This window comes from Hyla sarda, chromosome 1 (genome assembly GCF_029499605.1).
Source record: "Hyla sarda isolate aHylSar1 chromosome 1, aHylSar1.hap1, whole genome shotgun sequence".
NCBI classification, from domain to species: Eukaryota; Metazoa; Chordata; class Amphibia; order Anura; family Hylidae; genus Hyla; species Hyla sarda.
In genome coordinates this window covers 213,650,911-213,672,747 of record NC_079189.1, presented here as the reverse complement: position 1 = coordinate 213,672,747, position 21,837 = coordinate 213,650,911, and the positions used below count along the sequence as shown (strand labels likewise).

General features: G+C 43.2%; 1 protein-coding gene across 2 annotated transcripts in view; it reads right to left on the bottom strand.

The window, feature by feature from the left end:
• The window catches only part of PKD2 (polycystin 2, transient receptor potential cation channel), a 67,270-nt gene that overhangs the window by 15,940 nt on the left and 29,493 nt on the right, over positions 1-21,837 (bottom strand). For both annotated transcript variants that reach the window (XM_056568412.1, XM_056568422.1), the window contains exons 8-11: positions 18,565-18,746; positions 10,468-10,588; positions 9,349-9,447; positions 6,488-6,609 (exon numbers count right to left, since the gene is read on the bottom strand). In XM_056568412.1, the coding sequence (XP_056424387.1) occupies positions 6,488-6,609; positions 9,349-9,447; positions 10,468-10,588; positions 18,565-18,746 (524 nt within the window). The remainder of the gene's footprint in view (positions 1-6,487; positions 6,610-9,348; positions 9,448-10,467; positions 10,589-18,564; positions 18,747-21,837) is intronic.

Genomic DNA, 21,837 nt, shown 5'->3' with positions numbered 1-21,837 from the left:
TGCAGAAGCACATGTTCTCTTAGTTTGAGGTTGCCTATCTGGTTTTATTAGGATTACTATGTGTTATTGATTCCTGTCATGCCAGTATTGACATGTATTTTGATGCAGAAGTTCATGCTGTAACTCATGTCTATGTATTCTCTTTTCTATGACTGTTACTTTTTCTGCTTCAAAACAATCAAAACCTGCCCCTCATTTAAATCTATGGGACTGTGGAAAAAAAGCTAAGAACTGTACATACTGCACATACTCAAGCGATGCTCTATTTCAACAGGGGTTACTGGGGTAAGGGTACTGAGACCCCAGACACTTATCACCAACTTTGTGTATACCGTATATATCGGCGTATAACACACACCGTCGCTGCCCGCTTCTCTCCCCCTGCCTTTCCTGGGGTCTAGAGCACTGTTGCCGGCCCTTCTCTCCCCCTGGCTATCGGCGCCGCTGCCCGTTCTGTCCCCCTGACTATCGGTGCCGGCGCCGATAGCCAGGGGGAGAGAAGCGGCGCCGAAAGCCAGGGGGAGAGAAGGGGCAGCGGCACCCATTGCCGGCGCCGCTGCCCCGTTGCCTCCCCCCATCCCCGGTGGCATAATTACCTGTTGCCAGGGTCGGGTCCGCGCTGCTGCAGGGCTCCGGTGTGCGTCCCCTGCGTCGTTGCTATGCACGGCGCGGCGCACTGACGTCATGCACCGCGCCGTGCAGTGCATAGCAACGACGCTGGGGACGCACGACGGAGGCCTACAGCAGCCCGGACCCGACCCCGGCAACAGGTAATTATGCCACCGGGGATGGGGGGAGGCAACGGGGCAGCGGCGCCGGCAATGGGTGCCGCTGCCCCTTCTCTCCCCCTGGCTATCGGCGCCGGCAATGGGACCGGCACCGATAGTCAGGGGGACAGAACGGGCAGCGGCGCCGATAGCCAGGGGGAGAGAAGGGCCGGCACCAGGGATCTAGACCCCAGGAAAGGCAGGGGGAGAGAAGCGGGCAGTGACGGCCTCTCTCCCCCTGCCTTTCCTGGGGGTGTATCGGGGTATACACGCGCGCACACACGCACCCTCATTTTACCATGGATATTTGGGTAAAAAACTTTTTTTACCCAAATATCCTTGGTAAAATGAGGGTGCGTGTTATAGGCCGGTGCGTGGTATACCCCGATAAATACGGTAAATAAAAATTGCCAAATTCTGAAAACTTCTTAAATACACAAGCAGCTGAGATAAATATATCAGTATAAAAGAACAGAGAATTGTTGCCCTGTACTAAAAACGAGAGCTCTGTGGGTGTATTTTAGTCAGCAGTTAAATTAAATTCTTACAAACATAAGTATGTGTGGTTCTTTAATTTGCCTACATTTTTGAATAAAGACACTACAGGTCCCTTCCCATACACTAGTCAATTCTCCAAGCTTAAAAGTCACGATGAGTGAAGTGTCACATGAAGTATTACATGTTTAAATAATCCCTTTCTTGTAGCCTTCACTGGAGGGGGACAAAGTAACCATGATAATATGCTGCTGCCACTAGGAGGCTGCCACTAAGGGAAAAAAAGTTGGCTCCTCCTTGGTAGGATATACCCGCCCACCGGCACTGAGCTAATCTATTGGTCACAGAGCAGTAGGAGAAGCCAAACAAACCAGTAAAGTTGTCCGAAAAAGACCAGACAAAAATAAAAACCTGAAAGAAACACTGCCAGCGGGTAAACAAACAACCTGGCAAGGCACCGTTAAATGGGAGGGGGCTGTGCCCTCAATGAGGGCTAAGAGAAAGGAATTTTACAGCGAGTACAAAAAATTCACTTTACTTGGTCTCTTCATTGGGGACACAGGAACCATGGGACATCCCACAAGCAGTCCCTGGGGTGGGTAGAAAACCAGCCACCAGAGAAAAGAAGGTCAAACAGAAGACTGAGACACTGCCGCCTGAAGAACTTTACAGCACAAATACGAGTCTGCCAAAGCATATGTATGCATGCTATAGAAGCATGAAAAGGTATGCAAAGACCAAGTAACGGCCATGCACATCTCAAGGCCCCAAATACTGTGATAAAGCGCCAAGGATGCCCCCACGGACCATGTGGAGTGTGCCGTGACCCGAAAGGGGAGAGTCTTCCCCTTGCAGAGGTAGGCCTCAGAGATGGTAGATTGGATCCAACAAGAAATGGTCGCCTTTGAGAGGCGGAAACTGTGGTGATATTCTGTGGAAGAACATAGAGAGACTCGGAGCACCTGAAGGACAAAGTGAGAGACAGGTAAGCACGAATAGCACGCAGCACATTCAACCTGTAAAGAGAACACTCCCAGGGACAGGAAGGAGCAGGGCAGAAAGAAGAGAGGACAATGTCCTCATTCAGTTAAATGGAAGACATGACCTTCGGAAGGAAGACAAGGCCTTCGAAAGGAAGGACAGGACAAAGGAAAGGTAGAGCAACAAGAGAGAGGAAAGCCACCTTCGAGGAGAGAAACCTCCCAGGAAGGCTTGAAGGGAAAGTCTTGTAAGGCCATCTAGCACAAAGTTGAGGTCACTAGCAAGAGTGGGAGAACGATAGTAAGGTACCTCAAGAGCAACGCCTTGCATGAAGTTATACACATGAGAATTGGGCAAAAGAGGTCTTTGAAAAAGAATGGAGAGCACAGAAACCTGCCCTTTGAGAGAACTTAGAGCAAGACGCTCCTCCAGATACAACTGCAGAAAAGCTAGAAGATTAGGCAAGGAAAAAAATTTCAGAGAAAACCACAATCCTCACACCCCCAGAAGTAAGCACGCCAATAATGGTAATAGATCCTGGTTGAAAGAAAGCATGGATCATGGTGTGGACGACCCGGTCGGAGAAGGGCCTACAAAAATGTGGTTTTAAACAGCCACACCATTAAATGAAGCAAAAGAGAATTTGAAAGGCAGGGAGGACCCTAAAGAAAGAAGGTTGGGTGGTCTGGGAGCCGTAAGGGGGCTTCTGTGAAGAGATTGACTATATCCCCGCACTATGCATGTCTGGGCCAATCCGGAGCCATGAGGATGACTGGGACACCCTCTGCCATGATCTTGTGCACAGGTAGGGGAGGGAGAAGCTGGACCACTGAATCGAAAGAGTGTTTGCCGCCAAAGGGTATCAGGTCCTAGAAAAAAAAACGAGGAACCTTGCAGTTGAGCCATGATGCTATCAGGTCCACGTCCACTAGCAGTTGCAGATCTGGGCAAAGACCTCTGGGTGAAGCAACCACTCACCATTCCATTATTGTGCTGCTCATAAAAATCCGCCTCCCAACAAAGGGGACTGCCTCCATGGACGCCACCATTCTGCCCAGCATTTGCATGCAAAGGGAAAGATGACAGGACAAGCTGGATGGAGAAACTTGACCCCAGAGGTCTGGGAGGCAGAAAAACTCAGGCCAAAGCTGTACTGAAGCAGAGTCCCAGGATAACTAAGGACTGAGAGGGGGACAGATTGTACTTTGCAGAATTCATGATCCACCCGAATTGAGAAAGCATCTGGAGGGTGATATGAAGGCCCTCCAGGTCCTGCATGCAGGATGGCGTATGGGACGAATGACACTCCCTACGAGCGGAGGATAGCCACCAGGAGCTTCGTGAACACACGAAGAGCTGTAGCCAGCCCGAACGGGTGGGCCACAAATTAGAAGTGTCCCACAGGTACTGCATGTACGGAGGAAACTGCTGGTGAGCCAGGAAGATGAACATGTGTAAATACGCATCCTGAATGCCCACAGAAGAAATACATTTACCTAATTCCATGGATCGATCACTGCCCGCAGAGACTCCATGCAGAAATGAAGCTGGCGTAAAGGACGGTTGAGACACTTGAGATAGAATATGAGGAGAACAGAACAGTCCTCCTTCGGTAACACAAAGATGTTGGAATAGAAACTGGAAAAATGTTCCTGAGGAGGTACCAGTACTATCACATGTTGAAGCATCAGGGAGCAGAGCGTGGCCTGGAAGTCTGCGGCAAGACAAGGAGAACGCAGGGGACTGGACCAAAAGAAACCATCCAGGGAAAAAGGAGAAAATTCTATTTTGTGGCCCAGCAAAACCATGTCTCAAACCCAAGAGTCCTGCACCTGTGATAACCACAGGTCCCAAAAAAGAGAGAGAGGACCACCCACATGAAGGAGAAACTAGGGCGGGGTGCCCCTTCAGGTAGTGGAGGTCTTGTGGGAAGCAAAATATCAGGACTTGGGCCTGGACTTCCAAGTGCAGAGGATGGAGCCTACCATTCAGGGGACACAGCTGGCTTGTCTGTGTGGCCAGAGACGAAGGACTGAAGAGGACGAAAGTCTTGCACAGAGGGCTGGATTGATGGGAGCGGGAAACTCTTGGCGCCGGTGGCCTCAGAGATGATTTCATCAAGCCGCTTACTGAATAAGTGACCACCAAAGAGGTGTGCTGAGAGGTGGAGTCAGCATTCCAGCATATAAATAGAAATGACCCATTAGCACCCGGGTGTGTGTGTGAATAGTATCGGAGGCTCTCTCTCCACATAGTCCACGTAATATAGTCTGTGTTCTATGGAGTCTGAGCTGCTGTCTCCTTCATGAGAAACGTATAATGCCCAAAAGTGGGTGAAACTATTTCGGCAAGCGATGAGTGTCTGACACGCTTAGCTGTGCACCTTGGGTGAAGTTTACGTGTTTTATACATATTTTTGATACATATGGACTGTACTGTCTTTTATGAAGAAACAACACTAAAAACGACATAAGAAAAAGAGATAACTGTGTGGTGTGAAGTACTTTATTATATTACAGTGTCAGCGTTCCAGGCCTCGATACGCCTGTCTGATGAATCCTTAACAAAGCCTCATCTGACAGGAGAAGAGTAGTGGGCCATGATAAGCGAGACACTGGGGCATCCACTGAGGGAAGAGAGATCCTTGGCGAAAGGGAAGAGGGCATGTAGCCTCTTCGCTCTACAGAAAAGTTTTTCCGGGTGCTTCCAAGCTGCATCCAGGAGCTTGTCAAGACCTTTGGAGGTCGACGAGAGCAGCATGAGGAGACTGCAGAAGAAAGGTGTCCTTGATAGCCCTGACTAGGCTGTCCACCATATTAGTCATGCGAGAAGACTCCTCCACATCCAAGGTAGGATCAGACTCAGAGCTTGCCAGCTCACCTGGGGACCAGGATCAGGCCGGGAAGGCACAGAGGATAAAACCTTAGGAGGCTTGCGGGGTGGACGGCGGCCTACTTGATCAAGTGACCCTGTAGTGTCGGCCCAAGAAGGTGGCGGGACAGAACGATCCAGGATGGAAACCATGGCCTGAGAGATCCACGCCATGTAAGAGAGAAGACTGTGACAGGGATAATGCCCAGGCCGAGGCAGCTCAGAAACGGCACAGGAATAGTAGGTAACCAAGGCAAGGGCTGCCTGATGTATAGGAGCGTTGGATCTGGTATCAGACATGGAAACAAAATGGCTAGACAAGGAGTCCGACAACATGTACAGAGCTCACCAAGGTTCCTGTGTCCCCGAAGAGAGGAGCTGCGCACAGGCTAAGGATCCATGAGAAGAAAAAAGAGGAGGTGTCCACAACGACCCACGTTATTGCCAGGGGGCCTCACTGTGGGGAACAGCCAATACCCGGGAAATGGCATTAGCAGAGGGATGACCCCCTGAAGCACACTGCACAACCACAGGACCAGTGAGTGAGCAGGAGGAGGGTCACTATGATCCCAAACGGTACGGACTGTGCTCCTGTACAGAACGCGGCGGATGGGGGGCTAAAATAATAGGCTACCTGCCGGCTGCAGTGTCTGACTTCCCCGTGAGCTGCATGGCTTGCGGCTGGGAGGAAGGCCCAATAAAGACGCCTGCCCGCGAGCCGCACATGTAGACACCGCGGTCAGGGAGTTACGCAGGCGGGCTGTGCAACAGTAAGTGTACTGCCTGTTTGAAACCTGTGTATGAACTGAAAACAGCAAACACTGCACTCTTCTGTAAATTTTACCCCTGTTGTAACTGAACCAATGAAGTAATTCTACATAAGACTGTGCCTGAGAAGCTGAGGGCCTTCAGACTAGTTTAGTACACCACACTGAGCCCCCAGCACACATGAATCTTATAGGGTGATGTAGGAAAAGGAGGGAACTGCACCCTCTAGGCGGACTGTGCTCCTTTCTAGCATATGGGGTTTCAGGGAGACCTGTTGCCCTGAAACCTGTAAAGGAGAAAAAAATAGCCCCAACTAGACATACTAACTAGGAACTGTGTTCGTCTCCTACTGACATTTAGCTTAAACTGTCAGTGGAGGAGCCAACTTTTTTCCTTAGTGTCAGCCTCCCAGTGGCAGCAACATGGTTCCTGTGTCCCTTCCTGAAGCGATCAAGAAAGAAGTTTCAAATTTTTTTTTTTTTTTTAACAAAACTTCAAAATTCCAATAGAATCCAAACTAGGAACACTCTACACTAAAATGTCTATTAACATACAAAAAACACACACTAACATCAGTAAGTGGATTTCAGAGTTCGTAATCTTACCCTTTTAAATCTTGACGTAGTTCATCAAAATTCAGCTTTCCCCCTCCTTGTCGGAGGCTCTCCGATATATCATCCACTGCAGTTTTCTTGAGTTTTAGTTTCACCATTGCTTTACTGCAACCCTGTGGAACAATAAATTATATATTTCCTTCCATAATGACAGGAGAGGGCATGTGTTAGTGGTGTTAACTTAAAAGATTACAGAGATATTTTTTTTCTAGTCTATAGATATCAGATACGTGGATGTAATTATTGTGGATAGTAAAACATCTATATATTGTTTTTATTTAGTCATATCTTTTGAGAATATTCATATTTACAACCACTAGGTGGAACTGTAATAATGAGCTACTAAGAGTTCTTTTTTCCTGTGTTTAAATGGTGATCCTGGAGTCCTGATGGACATCAACCACAAGATCAGAGATTGACAATATACTGACTGTCAACCTCAATCACAACTCTATAGGGAAATTCTGAGTTTTTCATATTATATTTATCACATTATCACAGCTCAGCTTTCAAATCTTAACATGCTCTAGTAAAATAAAAGCTGAGTTGTGATTGGTTGTTATGGTAAAAACCAGACATTTTTGGTTTTAGGCAGATTGGTAAATCTGGGCCATGGTATCTTACATGGTCGTAAATGTTGGCACCCCTGAAATTTTTCTACAAAATGAAGTATTTCTCACAGAAAAGATTGCAGTAACACTTGTTTTGCTATACACATGTTGATTCCCTTTGGGTGTTTTGGAACTAAACCAAAAAAAGGGAGGAAAAAAAGCAAATTGGACATAATGTCATATCAAACTCCAAAAATGGTCTGGACAAAATTATTGGCACCCTTTCAAAATTGTGGAAACGTAAGATTGTTTTAAGCATGTGATGCTCCTTGAAACTCACCTGGGGCAAGTAACAGGTGTGGGCAATATAAAAATAACACCTGAAAGCAGATAAAAAAAAGGAGAGAAGTTCACTTAGTCTTTGCATTTTTTGCCTGTGTGTGCCACACTAAGCATGGACAATAGAAAGAGAAGAGAACTGTCTGAGGACTTGAAGGATCTCAAGGTTACAAGTCCATCTTTAGAGATCTAGATTTGCCTTTGTCCACAGTGTGCAACATTATCAAGAAGTTTGCAACCCATGGCACTGTAGCTAATCTCCCTGGGCATGGACGGAAGAGAAAAATTGATGAATGGTGTCAACGCAGGATAGTCCGGATGGTGGATAAGCAGCCCCAAACAAGTTCCAAAAGATATTCAAGCTGTCCTGCAGGCTCAGGGAGCATCAGTGTTAGCACGGACTATCCGTCGACATTTAAATGAAATGAAACGCTATGGCAGGAGATCCAGGAGGACCCCACTGCTGACACAGACATAAAAAAGCAAGACTACATTTTGCCAAAATGAACTTGAGTAAGCCAAAATCCTTCTGGGAAAACATCTTGTGGACAGATGAGACCAAGATAGGGCTTTTTGGCAAAGCAAATCATTCTACTGTTTACCGAAAACAGAATGAGGCCTAAAAAGAAAAGAACACAGTACTTACAGTGAAATATGGTGGAGGTTCAATGATGTTTTGGGGTTGTCTTGCTGCCTCTGGCACAGGGTGCCTTGAATGTGTACAAGGCATCATGAAATCTGAGATTTACCAACTAATTTTGGGTTGCACTGTACAACCCAGTGTCAGTAAGCTCGGTTTGCGTCCGAGATCTTGAGTCTTCCAGCAGGACAATGACCCCAAACATATGTCAAAAAGTACCCAGAAATGGATGGCAACAAAGCGCTGGAGAGTTCTGAAGAGTCCAGATCTAAATCCCATATTCCTGTGGAAAGATCTTAAAATGGTTGTTGGGAAAAGGCACCCTTCCAATAAAAGAGATTTGGGGCAGTTTGCAAAGGAAGAGTGATCCAACATTCCGGCTGAGAGGTGTAAGGAGCTTATTGATGGTTATAGGAAGCGACTGATTTCAGTTATTTTTTCCAAAACATGTGCAACCAAATATTAAGTTAAGGGTGCCAATCCTTTTGTCCAGCCCATTTTTGGAGTTTGGTGTGACATTATGTCCAATTTTCTTTTTTTCCTCCTTTTTTGGTTTAGTTCCAATACACGCAAAGGGAATAAACACGTGTATAGCAAAACGTGTTACTTCAATCCTTTTCTGTGAGAAATACTTCATTTTCTTGAAATATTTCAGGGGTGCTAACATTTACGGCCATCACTGTATCTCCTATCTGCCCTTTCCATGCATCTCTATGGGAAACCTGGAGATACAGCGTTCAGGTATTTCCGGCTCTCTCCTATAAGGTTGCATGGAGGGGGATGTGTCGGCCACAGCTTTGTGCCGTGGTCGACACACTGCATTCATGCAGAGAGCCGGGGCGTTGGGCGGAAGATCAAAGAGGTCCCAGTGGTTGGACACCCCGCAATCTGACACTTATCCCCCATCCTGCGATAAGGGGATATTTTTTTTTTTTTTATACTGGACTACCTCTTTAACACCTGAAACCCTATAACCTAAAACATTATATTTTAAAGACTAGTTACAAAAATAAATTTTTACCAAACTCTTCTGAATTGAGTTGGATGATTGGAGATTCATGGACGATTTTCTCTTTGAAAAATAAGGAATCCAACAATTTGTGCAGACTGCGGGACAGTCTCATCATTTTTGTTCTTTTCCCCCCTATATGTTATACATTCTGTGGTGCTGTTAATGGTGAAACTTACTAGTTACAGAGGTCTGTTGGTATGCCAGTCATTCCAACTTTTGTATCTGATTCTGAACAGTGTACAGAGGAGTGCGAGATTTCCTAGAAACTACACTGGAGTACCATGACTGTGACTAATGTAATAAATCTTACCTTTTTAATAAGGTCAGCCATTTCCATTTCACTCTTTTGCTGCGCCATATCAGTTTTGGATTCTGAGTAGCTTTCACTGATGATCGCCAAAAACATGTTCTGTTATAAAAAAAAAAAAAAAGCTAATTTTTTTTCTACATACATAGAAATATGGATTAACACTAGTGTCCTGGGTTCCATTCTCAATAGAGCCATGATAGATCTGTTTTTCAACAGATCCCAAAAAATCTTTACTGATGTCAGGATTCTTGTACTTTTGACAAGATGAATAATGTACAGTCAGGGTCCCCACGGACATAATCCGCAGCAGAGCATGTTGTTACCAATTAATGTCAATGGGTCTGCAGGAAATTCAGCTGCACAAAATTCACAATAGAATATTTATATGTAAAGCCATACATGTGAAACAAATCACACCATGTTGTGCGAACTTTGATACAGATTTTCCATCCAGATCATATGAAATAAATTTCAAAAGCACAATGGCCCAGATTTACTAAAACTGTCTATTTCTAAAATGCAAACTGAGATGAACAGCCTTTAAAGGAGTACTCTGGTGCAGAGTATTCCTGCTACGTCCTGCCCGGGCCGAGGCAGAACATCGCGTCGGCAGGCGTTAGGCTGAGCGCCATGTGATGGAAGTATGAAGATGGACCAGAGGACCGATCAGCTGTAGTGGCCCTCCGCGGGAACCCAGGAAGGTGAGTGATGGTTTATTTTCAAAAGTCACTATATTTTTGCACAGCTATACTCTAATCAATAGATGGAGCAAAAACATCCCCCACCCCCCTAAAAAAAAAAAAGTGCGGAAATAAAAGTGGTGCAACATTTGGTGCGACATTTCATACATTTCAGGCAACTGATAATGTCATAAAGAAGAAAATGCAAGTTATAAAAGTAGAGTAAAATATGCTGCCAATCATGAAATCCCCCAATATCTGTATGTCTTTTAAACCAGTGAAAATTATCTAAACAAGTTGTACAATAGAGATCATCATAAAAACCCAAGCACTGATTTTAGAGAAAACAGCACAATAAACTGTTTTCCACTAAAAGTTAATAAACTATATTAAAAGATAAAAATGGGGCAAAACATTACAAATAAAATGAATCACATACCAAAAGGATGAAGAACATAAAAAACACAAAAGATGTAAAATATATGGGCCCCAATATTCGATTTGCTTCTTCAATCTCTGTGAAGTTGAAATCTCCCAAAATAATACGAAACTGGGTAAAACTAAAAGAAAAAACCATTACAATTCAATTAGTCCATATCTACAAACAATAAATCAAAAGCTCTGTAATGTGACTATAGATGGTGTGTTTACAAACAGGGATGTGGAAATCCTATCCCCCGACGCCTGGGACATGTAGTTCCGGGCGCCAGGCTGGTGAATTTTTAATAGATTTAGCCCTGTATCAGGCAAGCAGGGTCGGACCGACTTCCTTTTTTTTTTTTTTTTTTTTTTTTAATAATGGCGGTGTGAGGTGCTGGAGCGGATGCAGACTTGCATGGGGACGCAAGTCTGCACCTCACATCGGCGCTCAGGTTGTATGGAGCAGGCTCCTGACTCAAGCTCGCTCCATAGTCAGCCTCCCCCGGCTGATTTCAGAAGCCGGGGGGCCTCCACTAATAGCCCGGCATGTGGCGATTGCTGCTGGCGGCTACAAACCCTTTAGATGACAGCGGCATCTAAAGGGGTCTTTTAACCATCCCTGGTGTTCTAGTGGGGTGGATCGGGGGGGGGGGGGGGGGGGGGCGATCCCCCCTGTGGAGGTAGCCGGAGGGCTTACCTCTGCATTCATAGCTGCCCCCATAGATCTGCATTTGATTGAGCCTGAACACAGATGAATGGAGTTCAATAGAACTGCATTGATCTGTATGAGGAATCTAAATGATTCCTCCTAAAAAAAAGTGTATATAAAAAAAGAAAGTTTTATTTAAGTTTAAAAACACCCATTAACCCCTTCCAAATTAAAAGTTCATATTGCCCCCCTTTTCCATGTAAAAAATATGTAAACATAATAAAAATAAACATATTTGGTATTGGCGCGTGCGTAATTGTCCAAACTATTAAAAATAACATTGTAGATCCCGTACGGTAAATAGCGTTAACAAGAAAAAAAAAACAAAAAAACTGCAGAATTGCGTTTATGTTTATAACATCATATCCCAGAAAAAATGAAGTACAAAAGTGTTCAAAAAGTCTGATCAATACCAAATTGGTACCGATACAAACAGCATATTATGGCCCAAAAAATTTGCCCTCATACAGCCCAGTATACGGAAAAATTAAAATGTTATAGGGGGTCAGGAATTTTTTTTTTTAATTAAAAAGTTTATGAAAAAATATTAATTATTTAAACATGAAGAAAACAAAAAACAAATTTGGTATTGGTGTAATCAGGCCGACCTAAAGTATCAAAATAATATGTAAGTTTGACCACAAGGTGAATGGCGAAAAAAAGAAAAACCCCAAATTAGCATTTTTTCTATTTCACCTCACAAATAATTTTTCAGAGCATACGTTATAGAAAAATGAAAGGTGTCATTACAAAGTATACTTGGCCCGCAAAAAACAAGCCTCATATGGGTCTGTAGATGGAAAAATAAGAGTTATGACTATTATAGGACGACGAGGAAAAAATGAAAGTGCAGAAACTAATAAAGACCTTATTTACATACTATGGTGGTTGAAATTATTTTATCTACCAGAACAAGTGGATTTTATTGAGGGACAAGTAGATGGTGTTCCGCTTTAGTCCCTTGAACAAGTAGTTTTTTTTTTTTTTGTTTTTTTATTTCCACACCCCTGATACAAGGTTATTGAAATGGTATGACATTTACCATAGGACTCAAAGGGTAATAGAATGACTTAAATGGGCACTATCACAAAAAAGTTTTTTTGTTAAATTCAATAGATTGCTATAAAATATTTACCGTATATTTCTAAATACATTTACTTAGAAATTGCCCACGCTGACCTCTGGCCGTCACTATGTGAAAACAGACAGTGGCAACAGTCCTGGCCCGTCAGAATACAGGAAATGAGGGAGGGCTTTAGAAGGCTCTGCGCTCCTGGTGTGAGGTGGAAATTTGAGCCCCATGCAGACTTGCGTCCGCTCCTCCTCAGATTTCTGAAGCTAGTTAATGTTTCCCAACCAGGGCATGCTGAGAGTTGCAGTTTTGCAACACCTGGAGGCACCCTGGAGTACCCCTCCCCCCCCCCTTTACACGTAGAACTCATCCCCAGTCCGAGATTTATTCCCAAGCCCCTGCAGTCTATAAATCCCCAGTCTGTGCACTTTGTCATCCTCCCGTTCAGTGAACACAGGCAGAGCAGGGGGAGGGGAGATGAGGCAACGTGTACGTCCTCTCTCCCTTGCTCTGTGTTCTTTCTCCCGTACAGACCTGCGTCCTCCGAAGGCAGAGCAATGGGAGGGGAGATGAGTGGGATGTGTACCTCCTCTCTTCCCCTGCTCTGCCCTCCCCCCAGCTTTAGCTTCAGAAATCTTTGGAGAGCTGAGGGGAGGAGCGGATGCAAGTCTGCATGGGGTGCAAATTTCCACCTCACACCGGGCTGCAGCTGCTTGTCCGTCACAGGTAGTGCCCGGGGCTATAGCTCTATCCCAGTCAGAGTACACGACTGGCTGTGATTTGTAGTCCCATTATGCAATATGTAAGAGGAGCAGAGGATTATATACATTATCCTCTGCTCCTCTTTCATTTTGCATAAGATATTGTGTGTAGGGGACTACAAATCCCAGCCAGTCATGCAATATGTAAGAGGATCAGAGGATAATATACAGTGGGGATCAAAAGTTTGGGCACCCCAGGTAAAAATTTGTATTAATGTGCATAAAGAAGCCAAGGAAAGATGGAAAAATCTCCGAAAGGCATCAAATTACAGATTAGACATTCTTATAATATGTCAACATAAGTAAGATTTTATTTCCATCATTTACACTTTCAAAATAACAGAAAACAAAAAAATGGTGTCTGCAAAAGTTTGGGCACCCTGCAGAGTTAATATCTTGTACTTCCCCCTTTGGCAAGTATCACAGCTTGTAAACGCTTTTTGTAGCTAGCCAAGAGTCTTTCAATTCTTGTTTGAGGTATCTTTGCCCATTCTTCCTTACAAAAGTCTTCCAGTTCTTTGACATTTCTGGGCTGTCTGTCACGCACTGCTCTTTTAAGGTCTATCCATAGATTTTCAATTATGTTGAGGTCAGGAGATTGTGAAGGCCATGGCAAAACCTTCAGTTAACGCCTCTTGATGTAATCTCCCGTGGATTTCGAGGTGTGTTTAGGATCATTATCCATTTGTAGAAGCCATCCTCTCTTTAACTTCAGCTTTTTCACAGATGGCATCAAGTTAGTATCCAAAATTTGCTGAAATTTTATTGAATCCGTTTTTCCTTCTACTTGTGAGATGTTCCCTGTGCCACTGGCTGCAATACAACCCCAAAGCATGATTGATCCACCCCCATGCTTAACAGTTGGACAGAGGTTCTTTTCATTAAATTCTGTTCCCCTTCTTCTCCAAACGTACCTTTGCTCATTCCGGCCATAAAGTTTAATTTTAACCCCTTAACGACGCAGGACGTATATTTACGTCCTGCGCCGGCTCCCACGATATGAAGCGGGATCGCGCCGCGATCCCGCATCATATCGCGTCGGTCCCGGCGCTCATCAACGGCCGGGACCCGCGGTCAAAGCCGCCGCTTCTAAAGTGAAAGTGACCCGGCTGCTCAGTCGGGCTGTTCGGGACCGCCGCGGTGAAATCACGGCATCCCGAACAGCTTGCAGGACACCGGGAGGGCCCTTACCTGCCTCCTCGGTGTCCGATTGGCGAATGACTGCTCCGTGCCTGAGATCCAGGCAGGAGCAGTCAAGCGCCGATAACACGGATCACAGGCGTGTTAATACACGCCTGTGATCTGTGTAGAAGATCAGTGTGTGCAGTGTTTTAGGTCCCTATGGGACCTATAACACTGCAAAAAAAAAGTTAAAAAAAAAAAAAAAAAGTGTTAATAAAGGTCATTTAACCCCTTCCCTAATAAAAGTTTGAATCACCCCCCTTTTCCCATAAAAAAAAATAAAACAGTATAAAAAAAAAAAACCAACATATGTGGTATCACCGCGTGCGTAAATGTCCGAACTATAAAAATATATCATTAATTAAACCACACGGTCAATGGCGTACGCGCAAAAAAATTCCAAAGTCCAAAAGAGCGCATTTTTGTTCACTTTTTATACCATTAAAAAATGAATAAAAAGTGATCAAAAAGTGATCAAAAAGTCCGATCAAAACAAAAATCATACAGATAAAAACTTCAGATCACGGCGCAAAAAATGAGTCCTCATACCGCCCTGTACAAGGAAAAATAAAAAAGTTATAGGGGTCAGAATATGACATTTTTAAACGTATAAATTTTCCTGCATGTAGTTATGATTTTTTCCAGAAGTGCGACAAAATCAAACCTATATAAGTAGGGTATCATTTTAACCGTATGGACCTACAGAATAATGACAAGGTGTAATTTTTACCGAAATATGCACTAAGTAGAAACGGAAGCCCCCAAAAGTTACAAAATGGCATTTTTTCTTAGATTTTGTCGCACAATGATTTTTTTTTCTGTTTCGCCGTGCAATTGTGGGTAAAATGACTAATGTCACTGCAAAGTACAATTGGCGACGCAAAAAATAAGCCATAATATGGATTTTTATGTGGAAAATTGAAAGGGTTATGATTTTTAAAAGGTAAGGAGGAAAAAACAAAAGTGCAAAAACGGAAAAACCCTGAGTCCTTAAGGGGTTAACCTCATAGGTCCACAGAACTTGTTTCCAAAATGCATCAGGCTTGTCTATATGTTCATTTGCAAAGTTCAAACGCTGATTTTTGTGGTGAGGATGTAGAAGAGGTTTTCTTCTGATGACTCTTCCATGAAGACCATATTTGTACAAGTATCTCTTTATAGTGGAATAGTGTACCACAACTCCAGTGTCTGCCAGATCTTTCTTGAGGGATTGTGCAGTCAAACGTGGGTTTTGAATTGTTTCACTCACAATCCTGCGAGCTGTTCTGTCTGATATTTTTCTTGGTCTTCCAGATCTTGCTTTAACTTCCGCTGTTCCTGATGACTGCCATTTCTTAATTACATTCCGGACAGAGGATATTGGCATCGGAAAACGTTTTGCTATCTTCTTATAGCCTTCTCCAGCTTTGTGAGCATCAACTATTTTCAGTTTCAGATTTCTAGACAACTGCTTAGAAGAACCAATGGTGCTGATTGTTGGGGCAAGGTCAGATGAGTCTGGGCATTTAAAACCTTTGAGATTGACATCACCTGGTCTTCCCAGATGATGATTGAGAACAATCCATGACACTGGCAGGTCTCAGCTTTGGAAAGGGGGCAGTGCATGCTATAAATTCTGCAGGGTGCCCAAACTTTTGTAGACACCATTTTTTTGTTCTCTGCTATTTTGAAAGTGTAAATGATGGAAATAAAATCTAACTTTTGTTGACATATTATAAGAATGTCTAATCTGTAATTTAATGCCTTTTGGAGATTTTTCCATCTTCCCTTGGCTTCTTTATGCACATTAATACGAATTTTTACCTGGGGTGCCCAAACTTTTGACCCCCACTGTGTGTACATATATATATATATACACACATACATACACACACACAAACCGCTACCCCAGTCAGAGTCACTGCACGACTGGCTGGGATTTGTAGTCCCATTATACAAAATGTAAGAGGAGCAGATGATTATATATTTTCCTCTGCTCCTCTTTCATATTGCATAGGTTATTGTGTGTAGGGGACTATAAATCCGAGCCAGTCGTGCAATATGTAAGAGGATCAGAGGATGAGGAGATCCAGAGAGGAACGGGTTACAGAGCAGCCTGCAGTGATTGGCTGACTGTCAGGCTCCCTCCCAGACTCAGTGACACACAGTGAGGGCTGAAGTTTGGTCATGTAGAGTGAGGGCAGGAGAGGGACAGCCCCCTGCCTGAGAGAAGATGAGAATCCAGTCTGCAACTGATGTAAGCTGTTTTTATTAGAAATATAGGGGCTAAACACATACAACTTAGATGTACATGATCAGGGTGAGGTATTGAGTAACACTTAAATGTTTTTATTATTTGGGGAGATGATAGGTACACTTTAAAATGGTAATAAAATGGGTTAGGATGTAACTTATCTCCACACAGACTGTCAAATTCACATCTCTAATGAGCAGAATATGCTTCATGCCAGGTCAAACAAACCACTGGTTTGCCTTCCTCAAAGGAATTATTCAGGAATAGAAAATAAACAGAGCTTGTTTTTGCTTGCTTGAAAAAAAAACATAGGTTGTGTGTGGTATTACAACTTGGCTCCTTTTACTTTAATGGAATTGAGCTACAATAACCATATGCAACCTGAAGACAGGTGTGGTGCTGTTTTCTAATCCTGAATCTTTTAAGGCCAAGTTCACACGTCGGAATTTCCGTTCCAGATTCCGAATTGGAATGCGGCACGGAGATTCCACTGCAGCACAGTCCCGTTGAATTCACCGGAATTCTGCTGCGCTCTGCAGATGGTGCAATTTCCGTGCCAGATGTTTCCGACACGGAAATTCCATTTTCTGTGTCTGCACAAAGAATGAACAACTCCATTCTTTGTTTTGAGACTGCATGGAATGCATAGCCGTCTATGAGAAGGCGCATTGCCGTGCAGTCCTAGCGCCGGCACCCCACAGTGTCCGGAATGTCCACACGGAGATTCTCCATGCGGACATTCCAGCGTGTGAACATAGCCTAAAGGTCCCGTGGTGTTACCCTTTCAGTTTACACTTTCAAGCACATGGACTACAGCTCACCCTTTGCAATGACAACGTTAATATTTAGCACCAATAAAATCGAAGAAAAGATAGGCACATATATAAATCCTGGCACACCAAAATATGATATAAAGTGAAAGTAACAATTTTATTGAAAAATAAATACAAAACAATAAATACAGACAAGTTAAAAATACTCAAAAAACCTGATCACCCTCCCATGCAGCCACAAGGAAATATGTGCATAAATAGCATGGGTTACATCCACAAGTAACCCCTCTATAATAAAATGATGGTAAGTGGATCTGGGGCAATAACGAGTATGTGGATCCGGGGCAATAACAAGTGACAATACCACCAAATAAAACTGAGCATGCTGTAAAGAAAAATACCCAATAAATGACAGGTGATTAAATCATACAAAAATAATAACTACCCAAAAGCATAAACAACAATAACACACAACGTGTACCCAAAAAAATTATCACAAGAAGTGGAATGTACAAACAAAGGCATTACTTGTGGCTGTATTCCATGCCATTTATGCACATATTGCCTTATGGCTGCATGGGGAGGGTGATACGCTTGCATTTCACTTTACCCAGTTGTTTATATGTTTTTTTTTTAGGTGGTTTTCAATTTTATTTTAATTTTTTATAAAATTGTGAATTTCACTTTATAGCATATTTGGGTGAGCCAGAGTTTATATATGTACCCATATTTTTTTTGGTTCTGCTTTGGGTATTTCTTTTAGCCAGCCCTTATGGATCTATTCACACAGCAGAATTTCTGCATGCAGATTCCGCACAAGCCAGAAACCACCCAAATGAATGCGGAAGCGGAATTAATGCGGATGTACGGTAATTCTGCTGTGTGATTATAGCCTAATCAGTTATAGTAGTGGTACCTATCTGAATATATAGAGATTAGTATTTACGACCAATGATCTAAACTGTGGATAGAACCACGATGTGAATGAATGCAATGTTGTCTTTCAGATGGATTGCCTTTGGACCTTTAACCTCTCTAAAGAATCAAACATTCTTTGCATATTGATCCAATTAGTCAATTAGAACAAGTAACCTCTCTAAAGAATAATACATTCTTGGCATATTTATCAGATTTGTCAATTGATCGAACAAATAATCGGTCAAACTGATTTGACAAACAACAGTTAGTTGCAGTCCTATACAAAACAAAACAAAAATTATGGATCACAGATAAACATTTATATATTTTAGGTGTATGAAAAACAGGCAGGATTGAAAACAAAATAAACAAAAAAAAAACTAAACAAAACAAAAAAAACACGGCAATCTGGGCATCCACTGAATATAACTAAAAGCTGAAGTGAATTGCTCTGGATTAACTACTTACATGCAATCTTGGAAGCTACTGAAGTCTTCAACTTGAGTACCAAAGACAAGGTAAGCAAACTGGGCATATGCAAGAAATATGATGAAAAACATGATGGATAAACCTAGGATATCCTTGGCACATCGAGACATGGTGGTTGACAATAGAGTCATGGTTTTGTTGAAGTTTACAAACTTAAAAAGCTTTTTAGGAAAAAAAGAAATATTTTAGTATACATGCAATATCATAACATTATGTTAACATTCTATTTTTTTTTTTTTGCACTAAAACAGTATGGCTGAAAAGTCTAACCTACTCTATTACAATGATGACCCAGAAAAAAGCAAAAACCTCTGCGTAGCAACAGCTACTTTTCCTCAAAGTCATCCAGCATATTCTATCAAGTTCACCATTAAAACTTTTACAGCAAATAATCCCTTTCTGTGTTAGTGTAGAAAGCTCCTTGATATAGATATAGTCTTGGATATAAATAGATTATGAAAGGGCTCTCTGTATTGGTGGTTGATGTATTTACACTAGGGCTGCATGATTAATCCCAAAAGCAATTGAATACTGTGATAGTGCAGGCTGCAAAATGCAGTGATTATCATCTTGCCCCAGACCCGACGCCTTGTGTGTCCAGCATCTGCTACCTCCCACCTGACCTCCCTGTGTGTGTTGTGTGTATTATCGTGCTGGGCTGTGGGAGAAACAATAATAAAACCCCTGGTGCTTACCTAGTCCCAGTCCCCTGTAGTTCTGCAGCAGATCCCAGTCTCCCAAGTGGTCCTTGCGCTTCTTTCTTCAGAGTCAAGCAGATGGCTGGAAGACCTTCCCACGCAGCCAATCACTGGCCGCATTGGAAGGTCCCGGAACCAGCTGCTTGATTCTGAAGAAGAAAGTACAGAAGACACCAGGACAGTTCGGTGCAGAATGGAATCTGTGGGGATTGGGACAAGGTAAATCAGGCTTTTTTTATGTTTCCACTGCAGCTCAGCACCATATTAAGAGGGATGGACATGAAACTGGAAAGATGTGAAATGGGACGATAGTACTACAAGCAGTGTCAGTGCACTGAAAAGACCTGGTGCTAGGATATCACAGATCCTCGCTGGAGCATGCTGGTTCTTCTAGTGCCAACATAGCTAGGGAGTTACAGTACACAATAAAGCTTGCTGAGGTTTGTGATCCCGAACTGTGGACTTCCAGCTGTTGCAAAACTACAACTTCCAGCATGCCTGCACAGCAAACAATTGTCCAGACATGCAAGAGTTGTAGTTTTTCAGCAGACACAGCTTGGAGACCACTGTCATACATTGTCAACGATCCTTGCTAGGGCATGCTAAGGGTTGTAGCACATTTAATACAACAATAAGAAGATGTAGGATCTACTAGGCTGTCACAAGTCCAACTAGAGCATGCTGGTTCTTGTGGTTCAAGTATAGATGTGGCGGTTGTAGGCGACAATAAGGCATGTTGGGGCTTGTGGTTTAAGCCCAGATAGTGACATTAAATGGGAGGGGTCATAAAATGGGGCACCAAAATTAGTATGCTTAAAATTGTCCTATTTTTCGGCATTCAGGGGTATAAGAGGACTAATTTTTTGTGCTGTGATCTGTAGTTTATTGGTGCCATTTTTGTTTTGATGGGACTTTTTGGTTGCTTTTTATATATTTTTTTATGGTATATGAAGTGACCAGAAATGAGCAATTTTGGACAATGTTTTTTTATTTTTTTAAGGTGTATGCCATCGACCATGCGGTTTAACTAACCTGATATTCTAATAGTTAGTACATTTACGCACACAATTATGTTTATTATTTATTACATGCATTATGTTTAATTATTACATTATTTTAAAATAAGGAAAGGTTTATTTTTTTATATAACATGCAATCTTTGGCTCAGCAATGATCTCTGATATCTGTGCTCTGCTGCTCTAGCCTGCAGAGCCTGGCTTGGACATCAGAGCTCCGTTCGGACAGCGAGGAGAGGTAAGGGCTATCCCGCCATCCACTCACCTGATCGGGACTTGCGATTTCGTAGCGGATGTCCAGTTCAGCTCCACTGAGCTACTGGCACCTATAGATCCCCATTTAGACGACACGATCAACTTTGATCACGGCGTCTAAAGGCTTAATGCCAGGCATTGGCCTGATCGGAGATGTCCGGCATGAACTGTGGGTCCTGGCTGCTGATAGCAACTGGACACACTGGGTATGAAGCGTGCTCAGGTCTTGAGCATGCTTCAAACTCGTACAAGTATCAGGACGCAAGGGCGTACTTGTACGCCCTTCATCCTTAAGGTTTTAAACGAGTACTCTGGCAATAGTTTACTTAACCCCTATCCACATGATAGGGGATAAGTAGCTGATCGTGGGGGGTCTGACCGCTGGGGCCCCCACGCGATCTCCAGGGCGGGACCCCGGCATGCGCTCCATTGATTTCTACGGAGCGCCGATGATGCCTGAGAGCTGTACTCTGGTCTTTTCAGCACTCCTATAGAAATGAATGCAGCGCATGCCGGCTGCAGCACGTGCTCCTCACTGAGTGCCGGGTCCCGTCCTGGAGACTGCAGGGGGCCCCAGCAGTTGGACCCCCCATGATTAGCTACTTAACCCCTGTCCTGTGTTTAGAGGACAGCCCTCATATGTATTTTTGTTAAAACAAAACCCCAATTTTGGTAATCATCCTGGGTACTGATGTCAACCCATCCATCCATGACTTTAGTTTGACTTTGAACCCACTCAAGCTCTACCAGTCATTCTTGAGCACTTTTACAGCTATCCAGTCTGACTAGTGATTTGCAAAGTTATATGCATTTATTTTTTATTTTTCTAGGTCTTCTGACAAATATAGACTGATATATATATTGTCAGGGTTACAAACAGAATATGTTGCAGCTCTTACTTTAAAAATTACTTTTGACATCTTGATCAGACATTTCAAAAGTTGTTGATCGCACCGGGTCTCACTCCTGGGGCCCACAACCATTATTTTATTTTGTTATTGGCAAGAGAAGCAGGCAGCAGTACTAAGAGATCAGTCCATTTCTCTTCATAGAAGTCTATGCAGAGAAGTGTGCAGATTTCTCTGCTGGCCGGGGAGCGGAGCACAATGCTGCTGGTTTCTTGGCTTATAACTCACGATACCAGCGTGTCTCAGGAGAATGGTCTGATTGACATGTCTAAAGTTGTTTTCAATTACAGTACACTTTAAATAAGACATTATTAAAAAAGGAATGAAATGAAAATATAGTATTACAGGTGCAATCTTTCCAACTACTCTAGGAAT